Genomic DNA, 23,894 nt, shown 5'->3' on the forward strand with positions numbered 1-23,894 from the left:
AAAAATTATTATACTCATGAATAAAACCAAGATTATGGATATTTTTATACAAATTCAGCACCTTAAGAAGAATTTGTGAAACTGAGATCTACTTCAACAGGGAAAAGGCCAGAATTTATACTTCCATAATCTTTACCCTTGTCAGGCACTTTCTTGCTAAAGCTGGCAGCATGGCCCAACAGAAAGGTCACCCAATACTTCCCAAAAATTTTGAGATGTGGATTTGTTTTCTTACAACATTAGCAACTTGGCTAATAATTTTCATGGCAGGTACCTGCTTGGACCATTTTTTTCACAGGTGTTCTGCCCAAACAACACTGCCATTTCAGAAAAACAGGCATGGAAAGATGTTTTATCCTTAACAAAATAATCCAGCTACCTATTATTTGAGAACTTAATGCTTTCATATACTCAGACCAATATGATCTCAAGAGGAAACCTTTATTTTCATGCTCTTTCATTGAGCTAGAATTCTTAGCAAAACCACAGTTTATACAAGTTCAGCACCGATCTGTTACAGACTCATAGCTGAAAATTTAAGCTCTTGTCCACACACAGAACATCAGATATGGCTGCACCAAAAACGGGCTCCAGAACTGTTGTCCAAGATCCCACCTTGTGTTCAGAAGGCTCATAAGGCAGTGTGGGAAGGAAGTTTGCTACTTTTAATGCAGAGGAGACAAAATCCAATCGCAAGAAATAGACCAAGGAAAAAGGAAAAAAATGAAACAAACCAAACCAGAACCAGGAGAAAAAGGCCAGACAAAGGAGCCAACAAGGAGACTGCAAGAAAAAGCATTTCAAAACCAGTGGGACTGAGGATGAAAGGAAAACAGATCTGAAGAAATGTTAGGCTGTAGAAGGTGTATGTGACTGTGGAGCAAAAAGACTGGAATAGTAAGCTGATGATGGGAACATCACGTAAGTACAAGCAGAAACAGAAACATATTTGGGAGGGGAAGGAAAAGGAGATAAATGTTGCCTGGAAACTGGGAAGGAAGACATACTAGAGGAGAAGCTAGAAGGGAAAGATTCTGGACTATCTGGGGAAGGAGATTGAGAACAAGAAATCAAAAAAAGCAAATCAAGCCAACAGTTGAAAGAAACTTCAAAATTTGAACTAGCTCTACAAGTTCTGGCTGAATCATGTGAATGTTAATACAGGACAGATTGTTATTTTTCCAACTATGAAAAAAAACTAAGCAAATATAGCTAACTCTCGGGGTTTATTAGATAAATTACTGCAGCTTAACAAGTTACGATGACCCAGCTGAGCTGCATTTTCACTCGCACACAAGCAAAGCTCACAAAAGCAAGAAGATAATTTGAATTTGCTTACTACCCCTCACCGTCACTAAGCTAACACAATTACACTTGTTGCAAGCCACAAGCAGGCATCTGGAAAGCCTCTGTAGTTGATCTTATTCTTAGCTACTTATTAAGCTGCAGTAACTTATAATTTACCTAAACCTTTAAAATGGACTATAAATAACTTTAACATACAAAAGCCCTGATTGTAAAGTATATAAATCCATTTATATGGTACACTTGTCCATGTCTGCCCTTACATTGCTGCTCAGTCATTCAGCTAGAATATGTTCACCTTTGCATTTTTTGTAGAGCTATTTTTTCCCTCTGCAACAACTGAACACATAAGGGCAAGATTTATATTGTCATCTGTCAGTCTGGCTATGTTTTAACTGAAATTCAACCTTCACAACACACTGTGGGGAGTTATAAAAAAGCCAAAACTTTGGCAGATAAAAAAAATTGAACTTGCCTTCTATTTGCCTCAACATGTATTAACACCATTTGTAGAAGTACACCTCTGTGTAAATCAATTCATATATATACATACAGCTCAGGAACTCTTTTGAAAAAAATAATAATCAGGAAGCGTTTTTTAAGTGGCTATTATGGCAAGTACAACTTATACTTGGCAGAAGGGCACTTTCAATATACTTTTATTCCAATAAGCACCTTTCATCAGCACTTCTCAAACTGCAAAAGCACAGGCTTCCTGCTCTCCTGTGGAAACTATCATGCTAATTAAATCACCTAGCATACAGCTGCAAGATTTCAGCATATGCTGTCTACGCTGAAGCCTTTGTACAAAGCTCTGGAACTGACCTTTGCTACAAGAAAAGGGCTTAATCTCCTGTGCCTGAAGGAACTACGCTGAATCTTCGTAAGTAGATACACAGCTAAAATTTTTATTGTATGGAGGTCCTTGTGATAATGCTGGATAAAGACTTTTATGACTTAAAACTGCTCTAACTAGACACTTACAATGCGTGCACTGCATTAGATCTGCAGATATACTTATCCTCACTAGCTGTCCATGAAATGTTAGAGAGAAATACAGCTGCTAATAATTCATTGAAATCCTACAAGTAGCTCAGGACAAATTAGATTACAAAATACAGCACCTGGATAACACAGTTACTTTGTTAAGATTTCTCTGTTTTGATATTATGAAAAATTGACAACTCCTACACAACTGAGTATCATTCAATTTTACTTTTCCCCCTCCACCCCCAAATTAAAGATGGTCTGTTTAAAGTTTCCCACTACACTCTTTAAAAATCAGATAATAGATCAGGATAAAAAATTCTTGCATTAGTTTTGTTAATGTAAATAACTTCCCAGATTATTTTATGAAAAACAACTGCATTCATATGCATGATATCTGATGTCGCTATTCACCTCCACTTTGTTACCAAAGAACACATATTAACACTGAAGGGCATGACTTTTCCTTCTGTTTTCCCATGTATTAAGCTGTCTTGTAATAATATTCCCTTTTTATATTTCTTTTTTTTTTTTTTGCTTGGTTGATTGTTTTTTGTTTGGGTTTTTTTTAATTTCCCTCAGGAATTTAATTTTGCAATTTCTACCTATCTGCAGATACGTGAGATTATAAATATGCTCAGATATAATAATAATATAGATGTTCATAGCTAAAGGAAATATTATTTAGAAAATATATTTTCCTTGCTTTTCTAATACTAGTTCTGAAATATAAGAAAACCTATCTTCCATGTTTAAAAACAGTGTGAATAATTAATTTCTGCTGTGGAGCAGAAACATGAAGGCAATTTTATTTTTTCATTATTTTAATACAATTAGGTTGGTAATATTTAGGAGCACCTGCTCAACCAATTTAAGGCCCCAAACTGGCACAGAAGTATTCAGTTTTAACTTTGGTCTTAAGCTTTAATGTTTTACAAATCCTATCAAAAATGTTATAAAAATGTTATATATATAGCAATTCCATTCAATAATAACTCGAGTTTAGAAAGTCATAAGATATTTACTTCTATTTAAATCAGGAATTTTCCTGACAAGAATCACAACAAAAGAATTGCATTGTGTCAAATATCAATTATTATTTTAAACAGTCAATGAAGTCTGCCTCGAAAATAAATTTTAAAAAGAGCTTACTGAAAACTGAATAAATTTCTGGGGCAGAGTACAATGCTCAATATGGAAAAGTGTTTTGGAGATATCTATGACTACAGGGTATTCTTTTAAAAAAAAAAAATGCATCTTGTATACATAGCCCAAGTGAATTTTAAACATATCTTTTTCCCCCTACAACATGTTGTAAACTTAAGTAACCTATTTTTGCATTCTTTTTAGAAATGCATGTATATAATATATGTCTGGATACAGGTACATTTTTTGGATTAACACAGATGTCTCACAATTTCCTCACTATATTAACAACCTACCTGATGAGCCAAATCCACCAAGTGCAGAGCCGATAGCTGCTCCTAAAGAGCTGCTACTTCCAAAGCCAAGAGATGTGCTTCCTGGTTGGCCAGGACCATGTGAAAAAAGGGAACTGCTCTGGGAGTTATTGGTCAAAGAGTTACTGCCATAAAATGAATTGGATTGTAGGCTACTATTTGTTTGCTGTTGCTGTTGCTGTGGCTGGGCACCAAGTGGCCGAAATAGACCGTTCGTGGCTCCCGCGAGATTGTTTGCTGTTCCTCCAGCTGAAGCAGCTGCAGCTGTAAAACACACGTTTTCAATCATAATTACTCTCTCAAACATTTCTGACTGAAAATGGACTATTCATATCTAGATTGTATTTTCTTCAAGCAGAAATTCACATAATAAAGGTACTGTAAGATTCTTTATAGCATTACACATTCTTAATTACCTGAGGGGGGAAAAAAAAGATGACAGCATATGTTGTAGGCTAATTGAGGCTGTAGAACTGTTCATGTAACTGAGGGAATTTCCAGTGTGAGTTCAGTAAGACATTACTATTTACTGAACTGTACTTTCATACCCAAAGTTGCAATAGCAAAGTTGAGTAGACTCATAGCTACTAATGTCAACGAAGTTATGCATAGAGAAAGAATCCTATAGATTAAGCTAAAATCTGATTTTACAAGCAGATAAACTTCATTAATCTGGTGTTAGTAATCTGAGTTTTAAATTTCACAAATGCAATAAATATAACGGTTCAGCAAAGAAGTACCAGACCCCTGCTAAATAGGAAAAAACTATAAATGTTTAACTAATACTCCTCCTCTGCTGTCCACACTTTTTTTCCACACTTTTTAGGAAAAAATACTTTCAGGAGAAAAGCATAGCAAGGCCCCAGAGCACTCCATCATCTTCTGCCAGGCCGAAGCAGTGAAATGATGCTTTCCAGAGGACACTGTTTAGGGGGACTGATGAGAAGTGCATGTCATATGCATGGGGAGGGGAAACGGGAAAATGTTCCTGTCTGACAAACAACAATTGCAGAAACATGCCTGCATATGTATGGGAGAGGACTGCACATTTGAATTCAAAAAGGAAAACTACATCTCTGAGAAACAGTCTCTCAGAGGAAGGAAGGTGACAATATGAAAGAGACCATGTATGGTATATCCTTCACAACTTGAAAACTTCACAAGTGCACAAAAACCCCACATCAACAACATCAAATACTAACCAAACATCATTACTGTTAAGATTCAGTACAGAATCAAGTACTTACCTGCTTGTGCTGCTGCAGAACTGATTATAACAGGAGTTGAGGCCACCAATCTGACTGGTGCTCCAAGGCCAGTTCTTGCTCCAGGGCCTACTACTAAGGCACCTGTCTGATCATAATAGGCAGTAGGAGCTAGTACTTGATAGCCTGCACAAAACAGAATGCAAGAATTAGTAATACAGAGTTTCACACAGTCAGCATTTCTTCTCTCCTTGAAATAAACTGAAAACAAACGACAAGAGTGAAAACAGCACTTCTGAAACAATGCCTTAAAAGAACAACAGGACATCAACAGAAAAAACAATGAATATTTTAACACAGTGTGACAAAATCTTATTAAGGAATGCTATTGTTATTATAATAATTTTCAAGTTTAATTGAGTTTCTATATACTAATGCTATGATGGGGGGAAAAAAAGTCAAGATTGTACAAAATCATGCATCTCTTTTCGTAGGTCCTGAGAACCAACATTTGCATATTAAGTCAACTTTCCATGTACATTCAGAACAAGGATTAGCAGAGTTCTCACAAACACCTGGGCCTGTAGTTCCAGGTGAATACCTCACCAGACTTCCAAGTAATTTTTTTCTCCTCTCCAATTTCAAAAACATCTGTGTAATCTCTTCTGTCTAGATGCCCTGCTCCAAAAATAGAAGCAGAAATACCATCTGCCTACTGATCTAGTAGTTATGGTGCTCTGCAGAAAAAAAAAGCTGGAGACAAGGTCCAAATTAGCTCACACTAAGAAAAATCTCAAGAAATGAAAGAGATTTGGCAACTGAACATGAAAGGAGAGATGCAAATTGAGATCTCCAGGTTTAATTCATGGTTCTGGAAATGAACACACTATCCTAGTTATAGAATCTTGTTATTACTATTGTTCCAAAACTCTTTGTTCTCACTGCTCACTACTCATTTTGCTTTCCAGGTGGATCTGCCTACAATGAAAACAAGCCTATTTTCCAAGTGAAATATTTTGGGGGGGGAAACTCCCAAAAGATAACTTGCACAATATTGCATAAATTAAATTTACTGGAATTAATGCTAACACAGTTTAATACCTTAATTTTAGATTTTCTAAAATAATTTACTAGTATGACTGGTGAATTAAAAAAATGGAAGCAACAAGCACTTACCTCTCAGCATCACAAAATGCCTAATTTATCTTGATACTTCCTTGGCACTATCTGTGACAGCATCTACAGACAGGCCATTTGAAATTAGTAATAATAAAATAGGTCATTAGCATCAAGATAATGTCCATCACAGAGGGCTCAGGCTATGCATGAGATCTGATGGGTGCTTTTATGTTCCCAGTTTCTGAAATGAATACATTCTGACCTAAAATAGGAGGAGGCTTTTTGATTCAAATCTACTAAAACAAAGCAATGCAGGACTATTTGTGAAATTGCTGAGACCTTGCTAAGTGCATCTGCAGCCACAAAGGTACAAAATTATTTGCTTTGACATCAAAAATACAATTTCAGAGACCATCTGAGATCAAAGTAATTTAAGAAAGGCTGTCATAGCAAAACTTGTCTTCTGCTATCCCTTCCCCCACACTACTCCGCAAACTTCACACTCCACCCCAGAAAGGTGAGCACAAAGATAAAACCTGCTTTTCAGCCTCCTCTCGTAAAAAATATGGTGACTTGCCAGACCTTGTCCTCATTCCCTCCTGCATGTTTCAGTTTTTATTACCTCTCCATCATATTATCTCCTCACTGTGGATGTGCAATTCCCTCCAAATTAACACCTATTAAAGCTTATTTCAGTGCATTCACATTCAAGCTTAATGTGGTCTTTCACTATAACCAAAAAACCCAAACCAATCAAACAGTAATTTCTGCTTCCTAATCAGTTCCTAATATTTCCTTTTATTTTAGAATTCAACTGCTCTATCTACATTTAGTGTGTCTAGATCAGTGGGGAGCCACTACTGTGCTTTGCTGAAATTATTTTTCTAAATGTCTCCAAAATCACAGGTTCTGGAAACTTTCTGGATTCCTTTCACACAAACCTTAAATGTTCATAAAGAAGGAGAGGAAATCTGTTCTCTTGGCTCATGCAGCCTATTCTTAGTGTTGCTCTAATCAATCCAGTAATTTCTTCAGTGTCTTTCACTGGATACTTCACACTCTCTTCTCACATTTTTGTATGTAACAGCACAAAGCTCTGCCCAGATCTCCTACTCCATTCCCTCTATGCAAGTTCCCTCCCTGATGACACCTAAACGGATGTCAGAGTTTGTCACTTCTCTCTACTCAACTTAACAGATGTGACACTTATTGCTGCCAACTTAATTATCTGCCCCTTTTAACACTTAACATTCTGACAGCTCTCACTCAGGAGCACAACCTACAAGTCACTGTAGAGCACTCTCTCCCTATGTAGAAAGTGTACAGCTTCTCCCTTGCCAACATTCCCAAGATCCAACTACATACAGATTGGAAAATTTATTCAGCTCTTAACCTTCCATCTTTCCTTAAACGATGCTATCTTCACTTGTCTCCCAAGCTCACCAAAACCTGAACCATTATAACCTTTTGTTTGTTCTGATGAAGATATGCACAGCTGTATCACTGTTCTTCTCCCACAAATCATATTCCATGATATCCTATCACTAAATCATTAATATTTTCTATAAGCACTGTAACTGTGGCAATGCTGTAACTCCCTGTATGCATGCCACTTGATTTTCATTTCGTACTACCTGGAGGCACAGAATGCACAACCCACTGCAACATCACAATTCTGATTCCTCTAGGTAATAAAAAAGGCAATGCAAATACGATGGAAACTGTTGATTTTAATGTTTTGTACATGTTTTTCAGAAAACTCAATTTACACACCCACCTGCATGCTAGACACCATTACAGTCAGTGCTAGCAGCTTCACTTGTATAAATTCAATAAAAGTAAGTTGCATGTTTCACCAGTGCAGTGAATGAGGCCTCCAGAGGGATTTAGCTCACCCACTTCTGGATGTTTATTGTAGAGTAAGCTGAGCAGCTCTGCAGCCTCTGTACAGCCACTGCACCAGGGAGACATCCACTGAGCACAACAGCTCTTAGAGACAAGTGAGGTCATGGGCAGATTCCTGAATTGGGATGACTAAGCCAGGTCCTGCTGTAGTCTGTGAGAACAACTGATTCTATCTTCAAAAAAGAATGTATATTGATCATATTATGATGAAACTGGGAGTACCCTCTGACTTTCTCTTGTACATTTATTCAATCTGAAATAGTATTTTAAGAATCCTTGTTACAGAAAGGAAGAATCTGAAGAGTAATTATACAACTCCAGTGCAAAATATATTTCATTTCTGGTGCTTTTAAAAAATAACCTGAATTTTTCTGAAAAAGAGACTTAAAACAAACATTTCATGAAAAGGAACCTGGATTTCAGAGACTTTCTCTTTGCACTTAGAATTAGATTTGAAGCCTTAAGAGCTACATGAATATACCTCCCTAAACAATTAATGCAGAAATACTTGAAATATCAAATTTGAAAAGTAAAGCAATCCCCTAATTGGCATAGCTCATTAATTTAATCCAACAGGAAGGCTGTTGCAAGAAGAAAGCAGCTTGAAACGCCTTAAAGACAGCTGTATGGATGAGCTGAGAAACACCCTTTCAAACCCTCAGAGGACCTTTTCCATGAAAATAGGCTGAGAGCTGGGGTTGTTCAGCCTGGAGAAGTCTCCAAGAACACCTTACAGCAGCCTTCCCATATTCAAAGGCGCTATACAGAATATCTGGAGAGGGACTTTGTAAAAAGGCATACAGTGACAAGACAAGGAGTAATGCCTTCAAACTGGAAGACATAATTAAGTGGGAAATTTAGGCTGGGTCAAGGACTCAGATGTTGATCTGATTCAAGATAAATGTCACAAGCTTTTTAAAAAGCATGGACCACTCCACAGTCTCAAGATCTCCATATCCAAAGCAAGAATTAATAAGTAACTATAAATAAACACACCCATTCACCCCAAAACATACAAAACCAGATATAGCTAAGCCTCTGAGGCTTTTGCAAATATAGTTAGTTATAGCACCTCTGATAGCCTGCAAACAGTGAGGCATTTCTCCACTGCTCTGGTGAGGTGTAGACACCATTTGACAGGTGCTGTAACAGCACACTTTGCTGATTCCTCATTTTAGTCGAAAGATGCTAAAACATGAAGATACTACTGCATGAGGAGAAATAGAAAAATGGCCCTTATACACCAAAACAGACAAGGAAAACACAAGAGCCAGTCTGTTCTGCAGCTAGAGGTGTAAAATCTGATCATGTGTGGCAAAGCGGACACTGCAGTCCTGGAGCATCCAGCCACTGATTCTGGCTGCTCTACCTTGACTTCTACAGGCTGTGAGGCATTTCACAGTAGCGCTGACACAGAGAACCTGTACAAGACAAATGCATTTGCAGCTACCATCAACAATATCTAATATAACTATGTAAAATCTTAACTTTCATGCTGAAGAATGGCCAAGAATTCTTCAATTGTACCACTTAGAAGTGATGCTGACTTTCAAGCTAACACACTGTGTTTATGCCATGTACTGAGACTCAGAATAGCAACTCCCTAGCTAAGTCAGAAGCCATAAATGCTACAAAGATTTGAGGCTCCAAGCTTTGGAGTGCTTCCAAGCATGTTGTGCTCCTCAGAGATGATTAAGAAGAAATTTTCTTTTAGATGTCTTAATTTTGGATTCTGAATTTTAGACTTCATTATATGCTACAAGCAAAAAATATGCTTCAGAAAGACAAATTAATACAACTAGTGCTTCATTATATGAGAAATTATCCTGCAAAAGTCTAATATAGTCCTTTTGCACACATTTGTAACAATAGAGAAAATGCTCCGAATTGAAAAATGCAGGAGGAATTTCTTGTGCCCTGAGAATCCCATGCCAGTATTTCAATCCAACAGAACAACAACAACAAAAAAACCCAACTCAATTCAAAGCAGCTTATTATAAACTTAACAGGATTTTACTTTCTATGATTTTGTTAATCCACTGATAACACACATACCTGGCATGCCTGTAGCAAGGCCCTGACCAAAAGCCAAAGCAGGATTTGCTGCTGCAGCTGCTGCAAGTGACTCTGCCTGCTGCCCTTGCTGACCCTGATTGGGAGTAAGTGGGCGTTGAGTTGCTCCAGCACGCAGAACCTGAAAACGACCAATACAACAGCCTTTCCTTAAAAGGTAAAAAAAGCAAGCCATTATATGCTAAAAAAGGTGTAGAGCAGTTGTTTTGCATATCTGAAGCCACTTTGAATTTCACTTTGGGCGTACTCAACCTTATTGGTTATCAAGGATATCGAAAAACAAATAAAAGGTATAAACTATTTTACTGACAAATGTGATATTAAAGTATCTGCCCTGCTCTGGACAGCAGAACTTATGTATATTCCATCAATGGCAATGAATAGAAAGTAAGGAAGAAAATATGTAAGAGTGACACATTTATGATCTGCATTAGTTATTAACTGAACAACTGTCCTTCCCTGATAAATGTATTTGTTTACATTTTCAGGCAATTAAATGATGCAAGTCTAAATACTTCAGAGCCTGTAGGAACTAATCTAGACAATTAACAACACATTGCCAACACTGCTGTAAAAAATGCACCCAACTAAGGTTTAAAAATTCATGTAACACTGCATCACCACGCCACACAGGCTTATTTTATCACATTCTGACAGCATTTCTCTAGGAATCCAATTGAAAAGCAGGTCTTAAATAAGGGAGAAGCAATTTACAATATATTCCCGTAACATATTTTACACGCGGTCTGCATACATTGGATATTAATTTTATAGACAATACACTGGAGATATGATAAATGCTCAGTTCACTAATAATTAACAATCAGTAGGAGGAAAGATCCATCTGAATATCCAAGCAGTGATAAACCTACTCTGGAACTTCATGGTAACTGAAAGTCACTTCTCATATCACATTTATTAGAACGGTATTGAAATTAACCACACCACTAATTAAAAAAACAAAAAGTATTTACAAGCATTGAAGCAGAAGATTACTGTAAGATTTGAGTTCTTCCTTTGTGGAAAAATGCCATTTGTTTATAATGAACGATCATGTAATGGTTTTCTAACTGCATCTGGAGTAACAACAGAAAATCAGCACTTCTTTTGAAGTTACAAATAGATGGAAATGTCAACAAGTTCTTGTAGCAATTGCTTATTTTTGATATATCAAGGCAAAAATAACATATGGCACATGTTGATGATGCAATACAAGTATTGTTAGAGAAAAATACACTTGGCAATCCTCCTTCATGAACCAACAAAAATACTGGTACGTTTCCCTCCTTTTTAAAGAGATAAAGAAAACTGAGTACTCTTCCATTTCCCAGCTAATTCATAAACACACAGATCAATTTTTTCCACACATAAACAACGCCTCCTAAAATTACTAAAACATCTCTTTTCACATCCTTATGTTAGCTTTCTAGATTAGTTTTTAAGTAGACATTAATTTGTGATTAAGTGTGATTAATTAGGTTATACAGGCAGCATTATCTAGAAAAACACCACAACAGTGACCTGGATTAAAGCACTTATTTTCAATGCTGGGGTTTTTTTGTTTGTCTTTTTAAAAATCTGGACTGTAGAATATTTAGTATGTAGTGAATTTTTAAATATAATGATAATCAGTAATGTGAGGAAGTTGAGAGTTTTTATTATTCATTCATTGTTTGGTACAACACAACATCTAAATCAGGAAAAGTTTTTTAGAAGCTGATTCTGCTGGGAATGTTAAAGTAAGGCTTCGAATGCACAGCTCCTTTTTGTGTGGAACGTACCGGTTGCTGTCCCTGTTGTGCCTGTGAAGCTGCTTGCTGATTTGCTGTAGTATTTGCTGCTGCAGCTTGCTGCTGAAATAAATTGGCTGGATACACTCCCCATGGAACACCATAATATTGAGGTGGAACCACAGCAGGACCTAAAACCAGAAAACATGATTACTCAATTCATAGTTAAAATAACTGTTCATACTGTTTGTAGCATCTCTCATTGATCTATCTTCTACATGTCAAAACAAAAATTAGTATTAAAAAGAAATGAATTCCCACATGAGCCAAAGTGATACACGAATACAAACACATTAAAGGATTCACATCAAACCAGACTTTCTCTATGAAAACACAAATACCCTTGTGACATTCAGTGACAAAGAAAAGCCTTAAAGTAATCAAAGCTTGTATACCAAAGAACATCAAAATCTATTTCAATGTTTGGAAAAAAAGAGATCACTTCAGAAAATGACAGAATGAACCAAATTCATTCTCCTGATAGACGATCAAAGTCTCAGTGTATCAGTATTATTCTTCCTTTCTGTTTGCTTCTTTGGCTTATCTCTGCCTCCCCCACCTACTACATCACACCCTTTAGAGAGGGCACACTTACCTTTTCCAGTCTGTTGGCAATGAACTAAAGGAAGAATGAGCTTTCTAAACCACTGTTACTGTGCACATAATGCATTATGTATACATATACTTTAGTTCTTTCTACTGCCTTCCTTGTGAAATCATCAAGAGGAAATAGAGTGTTTTTTTCTAAATGTTATGCTCAGGTCTGAACACTGGCTGGGACTTGAATCCTCAGCAGTGCTGCTACACAGCGATATCTATTTCTCTGGAGACCATCTTTATTCTCATGCCCATTGGGAATGAGAAAATCTGAAATTAGAAAATTAATGCACCAAGTGAAAACACACAAGGAAGGTCTGGCTAGCTGTCTTGTCTTTTGAAAATAATAGTACTACTAATGTCAGATGAAACTTTAAAGACAAGCATTCTCAGAAAGGAAGATACCTAGCTGTTCATATAAAAACCCAGTGTAAATAAACACTTAAGATACATATATCACAGAAACTGAATCCCTAAGAATACATTTACAGAGAAGCAGCATGATAGATGTCAACTTTTTTTCTAATTTCATTCAGTAAATTTATCAAGTCAGACACAGTAGAAAGTGTTTAGTTACCTGCTAGAGTAGCTGCTGCAGCTAATCCAGCTGCAGTGTATGGGTCAGTACCTGGAGGAGCAGCACTGATAATGTATGGGTTTGGCACAAAAGCAGCTGGAGCCAAGCCTGCTGAGAATACGCCTGCTACAGCAATAAACAGAGTTTAATTATAGCTAACATACTTAGCAAGCATCATCACATTCAAACCAATCAAATTGCAAGGCATATCTGCTAAAATCAGAACTGCTTGTACTTTAGAATTTTTGAAGAGCAGGTACACCATTAGAGAAATAAACACTTCTGTGTCTTCTCACCAGCTCTCTTACTAATCCCAAGGCCTAGCAGCTTTGTTTTGCTGGATCTACAGACACCAGGGAAATTTAGTGCATACACACTCTTACATGGAAAGGACTATTCAAAATGGAATTTACCTTGAACAACTTTATCTAAAAGTTACACTAGTATTATAACTAAATCTGTAACAGACAAATCATCTGGTGTCTGAAGTGAATCTGCCAGCCAAAGAATCACCAGCTAGTGTTACAAATCTCTTTTCCCTGACATTAGGGAAAAAAATAAAAATACCTAACCAAATACATAGATTTTAAACAGCCAGTTATGATATGCTAATCTTACTTGTGAGAATCCAAATTTCATGTAAGAATCATAAGGAGACAACTGAAGAAACTCAGTCATGAAAACAAAAGAATATCCCCTCTCAGTCAGGTTCACACACTTTCTTCAATACCATGGCAGCAACTAGTCCAGTGCATCAAAGTATGTTCCTCCTTCCAAACAGGAGGCTTTTTGACAATTTTCTATTAATATGCAAATCAGAAAAGGTTGCATTTCAAAGCGGAAAGATACAGCTGACTGTTCAGTCAGCACTTCATGCAAAGTAGGGGCTTCTCTGCAGTTTACAAGTCAAGGACAGGCAGAAATAAACTTGTCCAAACATCCCAATCTGCCATATTCTCAGTTCTACAACTGTGTTAGTCAGCTACGCAACACAAAGAAAATGACTTTTAAACCCTAGCTCTAGGCTGCTGATCCCAGTCCGAATAGACCTCACAGTCTAGCTGAACAAGCCAGAAGATAAGCCTTGTCACTGAAATAGAGCCTCCTTGTTGAGTTTCCAGCACACTAAGAACTTTATGCTTTTAATTCATTTACTGAATTTAAGGGACAGAAAACAAACAAAATAACCTGCCAAAGAATTAATTCCATCACAAAGAAAGATGCCTACAAGAACAAAGAGGTGTTTAAAAGGTGTCGTTAACAAAGACTAATGAATTAACACAAAAGTTTCATTTCAAAATCCTACTGCACAATAGTTTAACTGGATTGTCAAGAATGCTAAACAGCAACAGAATAACAGAATAGCCTGTTATTTTAGTAAAGAAAGCTAGTGTTTCTATCATTACTTAGAGCAGAAAAGTTGGGGGTTTAAACTTTTTCTCTCATAAAAATTCAATGACTACACAAGTACCTTTTATTTCTTTGTACACAACAGTTGAAAGTAGGTGAAAATTTACAAAGAAAACCTTAAGGGCAGGACAGTTTTATACAGTCATTCTGAGCAGTTTACAGAACTGCTAAAATGGGCCAATTGATCAGTATCTATTTAATTTAGAATACTCTAGGGAAAACTGGAAGTATTACAGCAAAGCAACACATTGACTTTTGCCAGGGGCACCTGCTGTACTTCACAAAAACCTCACCTATGTGTGGCTGCTGAGCTGCAGCCAGTGCGTATTGCTGCTGCTGGGCTGCAGTTAACTGCTGAACAGTCAGAGCATTAGTCCTCTGGAAAAGCTGTTGGGAAAGAAAAAAAGATGCATTTTAATAGTCAGGGCTATAATATATTGGGATTTGCTTATAAAAAAACCATTTTAAACCAAACTCCTATCCTCAGAAGTTAAAGAAGGAAATTTTGCACCAATATTCTTCAAGATTAAATATTTGCTCAACTACGTCATAAATGGAACAAAATTAAATGCATTATATGCTTAATAGACTGATTATCAAAGAGTATAATGCACAATTTAAAGGACCTATCTGGTGTTTTCAAGCCCAGTACTAACCTGCTGCTGAGAATTGTAGTCAAAAAGTCCTACAGTAGCTCCCGAAGAGTCCATTTGTACCTGATTGCCAGGGTAGTCAAACTGTAGAGAATCAAGACCAACTTGTTCCATGGCATCTAGATTCTGATTTTCTGGATTTGAAAATTCTTCTACCAGAGGCTTGTGGGCTGTAGGATTAGGAAGTGGACCTAATCCTTCTGTGGTGCTGGGATTGGGGCCCAAGCGTTCAGCTACTTCTGTTGGGGAGGCTTGTCGACTTCCAGGGGTACGACTGTTCAGAAATAATCAAGACAGACTCTTCAGGCTTAAAAACAGTTGTCCCTGGACAGAGCACAGCATTTTTGTTTCAAAAGAATCTCCGAATTCTTGGACATTACAAAGGGAAGTGACAGACTGATTTTAAGAATCTTAACCAGCATGCATTGATAGCTCAAGATAAAGGGGGCATTTTATTTCAAAGCATAATTTTATTTCATTTTTAAATGAAAATGTTAACACTATACAGCTCTTCAAATCACTTGTGAGGAAAATCAAACGGATCTTTGAGGCTGTTTAGAATGGACCGATCAGTGGTCACCTGTAACTTCTGGGAGAGCTCTTTAATGCACAGGAATTATTAGAACACATATTGAAGAGAAACTTGCGGGGTGGGGGGAAAGGAAATAGCTACGTGCATCTCATGCCAAAAGGGAGAGAATAAAACTTCAACTGGAAAACACAAACATAAAATATTGCAAGTGTATTTCACATTTTGAAGGCAAACAATTTCTTTTTTACCTTCAGTAAAACGGACTAATAACTACCTTATCCCACAAAACTCATTTAATAGACTACACTACTTCAGATGATTGGTCAAGGGACTAAATGTTCCTAATACAACTCCATTCCTTTCATTTCAGTTCACCTAATAATAAATATAGCCTGTTGTTCCAGATAATCTTTAGGATGAAGCCAAATGTAGGTGTTAGATTTCTGATGATAGCAAGAAGGCTATCATAGAGCTGGAAATTGTTTATTATGCCAGACATCTGACAGTTTGTTTTGAAAATATGAAGGGCTGGTGGCAACTGAGATGTAGACAGAGCTACACTTACACATCTCTATGTGCACTAGTAAATTCCTGTCAGAGGGGACAAAAACCCAATCAATACCATTGACAGAGCCTAGAAAGCAACTCAGCTGGCCACTAGTATTTATTTTAGGATAAAAGCTGAATGGTTTTCTCATTTTCTCCAGATGCATTGACTACATCCCCACTGACTAGAGGGGAATTTCTGTACACCTATAAAGACTTACAGGTAAACACCTGAAGTGAGATGCCACCAGATTTGCATCCTAAACAGATGCCTATATGGTTAGATCTAGGATACCTTAACTTGGAGTGGTAGTCCATCTTTTGTGTCAGGCCACATTTTTTTAGACCACCAATTTTCACAGACAAAAATCTAAGTCAACCACTAGAAAGGAGTTTTGTGAGAGAATCTATGATCCCTTAGCAGCATTATTGTGCCTGCAGAACTCAATAATTATATATTGTTTCACAGGAAACATTCCAATTTCCGTTAAAATTGCTTTTTTTGTTAAAACTAGGCTCAAATACCAAATGCTGTCTTGCAGGATAAACCTACATTTATTCCAACAGTACACTGCCAGCCTAGTATGGTATACTGCTAATTCTAGGAAATATGTTAGTACTTACACATTTGCTGATATCCAGTCTAAAGACTGTACAGCTGGAAAGCACTCTTTTAGTGAGTTTACTCAACAATACTGTATGGTCTACTACTTTGGACAACATACTTCAAATAAAGCAGTTACACTAGACTTTTTTTTCTAATGTAGCAATCAACTTCCCTCAACATACAAAATGAGTTTGAAGCCACTTAATATTCCTTATTCTTCCCAAGTAACATACAGTATCAACAAAGTGAAGAACAAAAGGGTAAAAAAAGGCAGTTATTTCTGTACATATTTCAGGTTTTTAAAATTACAATAAAAATACAAGGAGGAGGACAGGACAAAATTTTTTTAACTAATACTTATGTTTACCTAATATAGGTTGCTCCTTACATTGTTGTTGTTCTGTTGCTATAGTTAAAGTTGTGTCAAAACTTCAATCATAAACCTCTGAAGGGCTTTATACCACCACTCTATATGGCCCATTTAAATTAGATGGGCTTTTTTTTTTTTTTTTCCTTTTTTTTTTTTTGAGGTTTACTGGTTTTGGATGCTTTTTTGCATTTGTGGTTTGTTGGGATTTTTTTCAGTAGCTTCTCTGTTTAAGTAATACAAAATGTACTTTGCAAATGACTATTTTCAAATTTGAAATAGATACCGGTAAAGAAAAGCTGGACAAAATTAATTCTGCATTTTCTATATGCAATATTGAAGGTAACTTTAAATATTGTAGGTATTGCAGCATGCATCCAAAAAGAACTTGTTGAAGCTCTCTAACATGCTTGGTATTCTTTTCTACAATATGTCTTGAAAAATAGAATCCCTCTTTGGCCTCATGTAAATATATTTCTTTTTAAGGGTATGAAATACTTACGTATAGATTCAAACCTACATTTTAATATATTTGTTCAATTATGAACTAATGAAACCACAACTATCAGGTCATGTTCATCATGTTAATACAAAATTATGAGTAGCACTCTAGTTTTCTGATCCCTTTAATTCTTCTGTATGACAGTTACAAATGCCCCACAGTCATTTAAAAGCAAAGATTAGTCATTTAAAAATACCCAATTTGAAATGCAGTTTAGGAAAAACAGGCTGGTTGTGCTGTCACATAGGAATGTATGTTTCAAGAGCTCAAGCTTGGTCAGATTTTCCCCTAAGAAACCAAACAAACCATAACACCGTTTTATACTGTGAAGAGGTGACATTTAACTGTGTGAACTGGGAAATACATTGTTTCTCCTTACATAATTTTTATAGAGAGTTTTGTGGGGAAATAGCTGTGTTATGCTGTGGTGTCCACTGGCAAAATTAGAAGGAAAAATCAAAATTCTGTAGGACTTACTCTCTACAACACTCAGATGCAAAAGTCATAGAGTATTAAAAAGAAGCAGAGAGAAAAAGCAATTTAGTTTAAAATTCAAAGGGTTAGTTTCCACCCCTCTCTTCATTCCCCACATTTTGAAGGTACCCATATACTTTGAATAATTATTATATTAAGATGAATTTGTCTCATGAAAAGTGACACACACATTAATGACATCCTAAGACGTGGCACAGTGAGAAAGGGAGGACGTGAGGTAGGAAGAATCAGTCTGCAGCTGGGTAATGTTTAAAGCTGACACACAAACCAGAACTGTAGAAAAAATGCCCTTAAGAGACATGCTTGTCTTCTTGAGAAACAGTTAAAAGCTTACTTAAAATCTTTGCAATCGGCATCCATTCCATTTGGCAAACCTCTGCCATTTATTTTAGTAACATCCTCATCATCTCCTTGTTTAAGATCTCTGTTTTTGTCCTCCTCAAATGGAGAAGCCTTGCCTTTCTGATCTCCTTTCTCAGGTCCATCTGTTTCAGCATCTCTAGTGCCCTGAGGAAAAAGAATCTGTTTGATTCTGAATATTGAACAGAACACAATAGGAGCACCACAAGGTGACCTAATTCTACACTACAGTGCACGTAAACAATACAAACAGTTTGTTTTCAATGAAATTGCATTTGGTGGGTAACTTGGTCATCAAGTTTCAACCACATGCAATTAGTAACTGCCAAAATGTGAAAAGGAATGCCAAGATTTATAATGGAAGAGCTAACTCAACCTTAACTATAGCCGTGCTGTTAAAGTAGTAACACTGAATTAGGTAAGTTTATTTTTCACACTTAAATACATCTAGCACAACACAAACCCGAATGGAAAGACAGAATAGGAAGAACTAGAATAAAGCCCATCACATTTTATATTGAGCTATTTGCAACCTTTTTCCTATCTTCATTTAAAGGCATTAGGTAATTTAAAAACCATTTAGTCAAGATTCCCAAACCACTTCCCCCTTCTGCCCCCTCCAGCCAAGGAAGACAGACAGATAGCAGCTACACACTCCCTTCTAAAGCAAAGAATTAAAAAAGGATAATGGACAAATATAGTAAAAAACACAACCATGGAAGACAGAATGACCATAGCAGGTAACCAGGCAAGCTTAGCACACTGCATTACTTACAAAAGCTCCTTTCCTAAACCGGGAATCCAATTTATCAGCTGGAGAGGAACTTAACACATATTCTACCATGCTCACTCCAAGGCCACCACTTTCTGATCGTGGAGACAATACAGCATTTACTTCACTGTTTCCATGAAAACCCTGTCCAGGCTTTCTCTGTACCATAATAGGTTGGGACATAGAATGGTCTGTTAAAAACAAACAAATAAATGAAACTATTGTGTTTTTTAAAAATACAACTTGTAGCATTTTTGCATTTCATTATAGAGGCAATATTAAACAGGATCAATATTAAATAAAAAAACACCAAGTCCTACTTTAGAAAGTATGGTTATCAGCACAACCACCAGTGCAAGATACATTCCCATCATTAAAGCAAAGTGTAATTGAATACACAGTTTATATTAATTTAATTTGAAATACCATTTAGTAAACATGACTGATCTGTCAATGTATATACATCAATCACTTACGAGGAGTTCCCCATGCAGTCTCTCTCCACTCATCACCAAGGAATATCCCTTTTTGTCCATCTTTTGCTGAATCATCAGGTTCCCAAAACTTTTTGGCAGGTAAAAGCTGTTCAAAATAGAAAACAGCTTAATTTAAAATATGCTTATAATTGGGGGAAAAATTAGCAATAGTATTAAGATGATATGCAAGTAATTAATTTTAGAGACTAAAGCCAGCTTTACACAAGGAAGCACACATTGCCAAGGAATAATTATAAACACTTAGAAGTTATGTTCTGTTTCTGAAAATGATGCTGCATAAAGAAAATGTGCCCAGACAAGACTGACATTCTGAATTTATAAGAGAGAGATACAGAAAGTAGAACCAGCTGTAAAAGCAGCTAATCAAATTAATAGCTGTGTCAAAACTAGTCAGTCCTCCTGGAAACTTTAACACTGCCTTCTTCCCACGTTTGCTCAAAAGCTTAGCCTTTAACTATCAAAGACAGGATGGGTGGGGCCTTGAGCAACCTGGTCTAGTAGGATGTGTCCTTGCCCCCAGCAGGGGTTTGGAACAAGATGATCTTTAAGGTCCTTTCCAATCCGAACCATTCTAGGATCACGATAATCAACAGCACACTGTAAAGTTCTCTTCACTTAGAACTGCATCATGCTCCAAACGTTAGAAAGGGACTAACACACATGGTGGCAAGTACATGCTAGTTACAAATCCATGACATTGACATCTGAGTTCCACACATCAATGAGTTCATTTTTTTCACTGCTACTTCTAAAGCAGTACATTTAGTATAATTTCTTTCACTGACTTCAAAGACAGAAGACTTAGCACAACATGACAGAAATACTGCACAAACAAGAATACCCCTTCAGCATTCTTATTACCTTTATTTTACTACTTTTAATTTATTCCTAACTTTCCCCATTGGCAGCAGTACAACTGCTGTGCCAAACTCAGCCAAACTCTGCATATTGCATTCTCTCTTGAACATGTAATTAATACCCTGTATTGCCAGACTATATATTGCATACTTTACAAGGTCCATCAACTGAAAACCATAAAGAAAACAACTTGCAACAAATCCCATTGAAGAGATCCAATAGTAGGATCACAGTCCATCTCACATTGCAACATGTAACATTCAAGATAAAATTTTGGGAACTTAGGAAAAAACTCATCTGATAAAGCTTTGCTTCAAATAAACAAATACATTTTGTGGGTTTGATTCTCCTCTTTCATAAGTGGCTTAAAAAATCCCTTCTGAACTTCACAGCTGCTTAGTATGAGCCTTGATGAAACCAACAAGAGGGAGTTTCTTAGATATTTCTTAATATAACACTGAGACAACTTGCAAAAACAGCTTAAAGAGGACAAGATTGCCATTCACAGACCCCTGAAATAGAGGTGACAAGAGCTCCTTTGAAGTAACTTAAGAATTGTTGATACTATAGGAGAGTATTGTGCTGGCAGGAGTGTTAAGACTGTTGTGACCTGCTCCTACAGAGAAGCCCATTTTCTCAATGCATAGGAGAATCATTACCAGATGTCAACCAAATACAGTTTGGGTGCACCAAGATACTACTTTTACCCTGAATTTAAAGGATAAAGTCAGCCATCAGAGGATGGAGAATTAATGGAATCTTACAACTGTGATTCACCTAAAACAGTATAGATATAATCTACCTGGACTTCAGCAAGGCCTTTGACACTGTCCCCCATAGCAAACTCCTGGCCAAGCTGTCAGCCTGTGGCTTGGACAGGTGCACTCTGTGATGGGTTAGGAACTGGCTAGAAGGCCGAGCCCAGAGAGTGGTGAATGGTGTCACATCCAGCTGGAGGCCAGTCATTAGTGGTGTCCCCCAGGGATCAGTGTTGGACACAATCCTATTCAATACCTTTACTGATGATATGGATGAGGGGAATTGAGTCCACCATTAGTAAGTTTGCAGATGACACCACATTGGGGGCAGGAGTCAATCTCTTAGAGAGCAGAAGGGCTCTGCAGAGGAACCTTGACAGGCTGGACAGATGTGTGGAGACCAACATGATGGCATTTAACAAGTCCAAGTGCCAGGTGCTGCATTTTGGCCACAACAACCCCATGCAGTGCTACAGGCTGGGGTCAGAGTGGCTGGAGAGTGACCAGGCAGAAAGTGAGCTGGGGGCACTGTTTGACAGCTGGCTGAACATGAGCCAGCAGTGTGCCCAGGTGGCCAAGAAGGCCAATGCCATACTGGCACGCATTAGGAATAGCGTGGCCAGCAGAAGCAGGGAAGTCATTGTGCCCCTGTACTCAGCACTGGTTAGGCCACACCTTGAGTGCTGTGTCCAGGTCTGGGCCCCTCAGTTTAAGAAGGATATTGAGATACTTCAACATGTCCACAAAAGGGCAACAAGAGGTCTTGAGCACAAGCCCTATAAGGAGAGGCTGAGGGGTTGTTTAACCTGGAGAACAGGAGGCTCAGGGGAGACTTTATTGCTCTCTCCAACTACCTCAAGGGAGGTTGTAGCCAGGTGGGGCTTGGTCTTGTCTCCCAGGCAACCACCAACAGAAGAGGACACAGTCTCAAGCTGCACCAGGGCAGGTTTAGGCTGGATGTTAGGAAGAAATTCTTCACAGAAAGAGTGATTGGCCATTGGAATGAGCTGCCCAGGGAGGAGGTGTAGTCACCATCCCTGGAGGTGTTCAAAAAAGGATTGGACATGGCACTTGAAGCCATGCTTTAGTTAGTCATGATGATCTCGGAGATCTTTTCCAACCTGGTTGATTCTCTGATTCTATGATTTCAGATCAGCCTCCTTCTACCAACTACTTTTCCTTTTGTAGGAGAGTATAGAACAGAAAGCACTCATTTCGTGGTATCTGTGAAACCCTGGTTTGGCAAAGAGACTTTTTTTATTACAGCTTTAAACATGTCCAGCTTAAATGAGAGCTATGAGAAACAGAAAAGTGAAGGTGTCACAACATAACACAGCTGTATCAGAATAAGACAGAGCAAGTAATACCTCGGGTGTCATAAAAGGAGCATCACTTTAATGTGTGCTTACCCTGAAATTTAGTAAATTCCACTACCGCCCAGGTGTTCAGACAACACAGTGTTTAGAATGATATGCAAATTTAGAGCAGAAGACACTGTAATACTGATTGATTTCAAAACCCATTCTCAGGATTTCCATCACAAGGAAAAAAACCAACTGTCCACCAGTGGAGAAAGTAGCAATAATCCTCACTGCAAAAGTGTAGGTTGTTTGGGGGTGATTTTATTATTCTTGTTCGTGAGGTTTTCTGATGTTGTTCAGAGGAGGGTTGTAGGTTTGCTTTGTTTGGTGTTTTCTTTGGTTGGATGGTTGATTGTTGTTGTTTAACTTCATACTCTCAAATTCCAAAGATATATTCACTTACTCATGGTCTTCATGCACTCTGGTACACAGAATTGTGGTTGGACTACATGACCTTTAAATGTCCCTTCCAACCTAAAGCATTCTATGATTCTAACAACAGAAAATATTTTTACCACAGAACATGAAGCATCATCCACACCTCAGCAGGTTAAGTTCAAACTATATCCTATTAAAGATCAAACAGATGTACAGAAAAAAAACAACATTAAAACTTCTACACAAAGTCATCTCTCAAATATTTAAATACTATTATTTCAGTTTACAATTTTGCACCTCCATGAGGGCAAATGATATAGAATTATTATTTACTTATTTTTGACAGATGATGAATATGACATAGACTAAGCTCTTTGAAAGTGATGTTTTAGCTATTGGATTATCATATAAATGAGTAGCCCTAGCAGCTGTTGACTATTTCATTATGGAACTTAAAGAAAAAAAAAAAGGCATATTTTTCAGACAAATAAAACACCTGTGTTCCTTTTTAACAGACAAGAAAAATAACCCCACTTGATTTGTTCTACTGAGAAACCCTTAATCAAAAAGTCATCATAAATGAATACAAGTAGCTAAAATCATCATACTTTACCCTTTGGTAACATTCATTTTGCTCAGTATTTCTTGCATTTAATCCAATAGAAAAGAAACTTTGAAGATTCATACAATCCTAATTCAACATAATGGAGATGGTCATATTTCTTAATAACAACAGTATGCTAAAAAGTGTTTTTTTCAGTGTCAGCACTGATCTCCGGT

General features: G+C 37.2%; 1 protein-coding gene across 7 annotated transcripts in view; it reads right to left on the bottom strand.

The window, feature by feature from the left end:
• Positions 1–23,894, bottom strand: part of PUM2 (pumilio RNA binding family member 2) — a 66,993-nt gene that overhangs the window by 17,396 nt on the left and 25,703 nt on the right. For 5 of the 7 annotated variants that reach the window (XM_054179890.1, XM_054179889.1, XM_054179888.1 and 2 more), the window contains exons 3-12: positions 19,739–19,844; positions 19,266–19,453; positions 18,465–18,637; positions 15,085–15,355; positions 14,722–14,815; positions 13,019–13,144; positions 11,836–11,975; positions 10,037–10,175; positions 5,000–5,143; positions 3,735–4,016 (exon numbers count right to left, since the gene is read on the bottom strand). In XM_054179890.1, the coding sequence (XP_054035865.1) occupies positions 3,735–4,016; positions 5,000–5,143; positions 10,037–10,175; positions 11,836–11,975; positions 13,019–13,144; positions 14,722–14,815; positions 15,085–15,355; positions 18,465–18,637; positions 19,266–19,453; positions 19,739–19,844 (1,663 nt within the window). The remainder of the gene's footprint in view (positions 1–3,734; positions 4,017–4,999; positions 5,144–10,036; positions 10,176–11,835; positions 11,976–13,018; positions 13,145–14,721; positions 14,816–15,084; positions 15,356–18,464; positions 18,638–19,265; positions 19,454–19,738; positions 19,845–23,894) is intronic. The other 2 variants (XM_054179887.1, XM_054179885.1) reach the window with 1 other exon arrangement.

The sequence above is a fragment of the Dryobates pubescens genome, chromosome 3 (assembly GCF_014839835.1).
Source record: "Dryobates pubescens isolate bDryPub1 chromosome 3, bDryPub1.pri, whole genome shotgun sequence".
NCBI classification, from domain to species: domain Eukaryota; kingdom Metazoa; phylum Chordata; class Aves; order Piciformes; family Picidae; genus Dryobates; species Dryobates pubescens.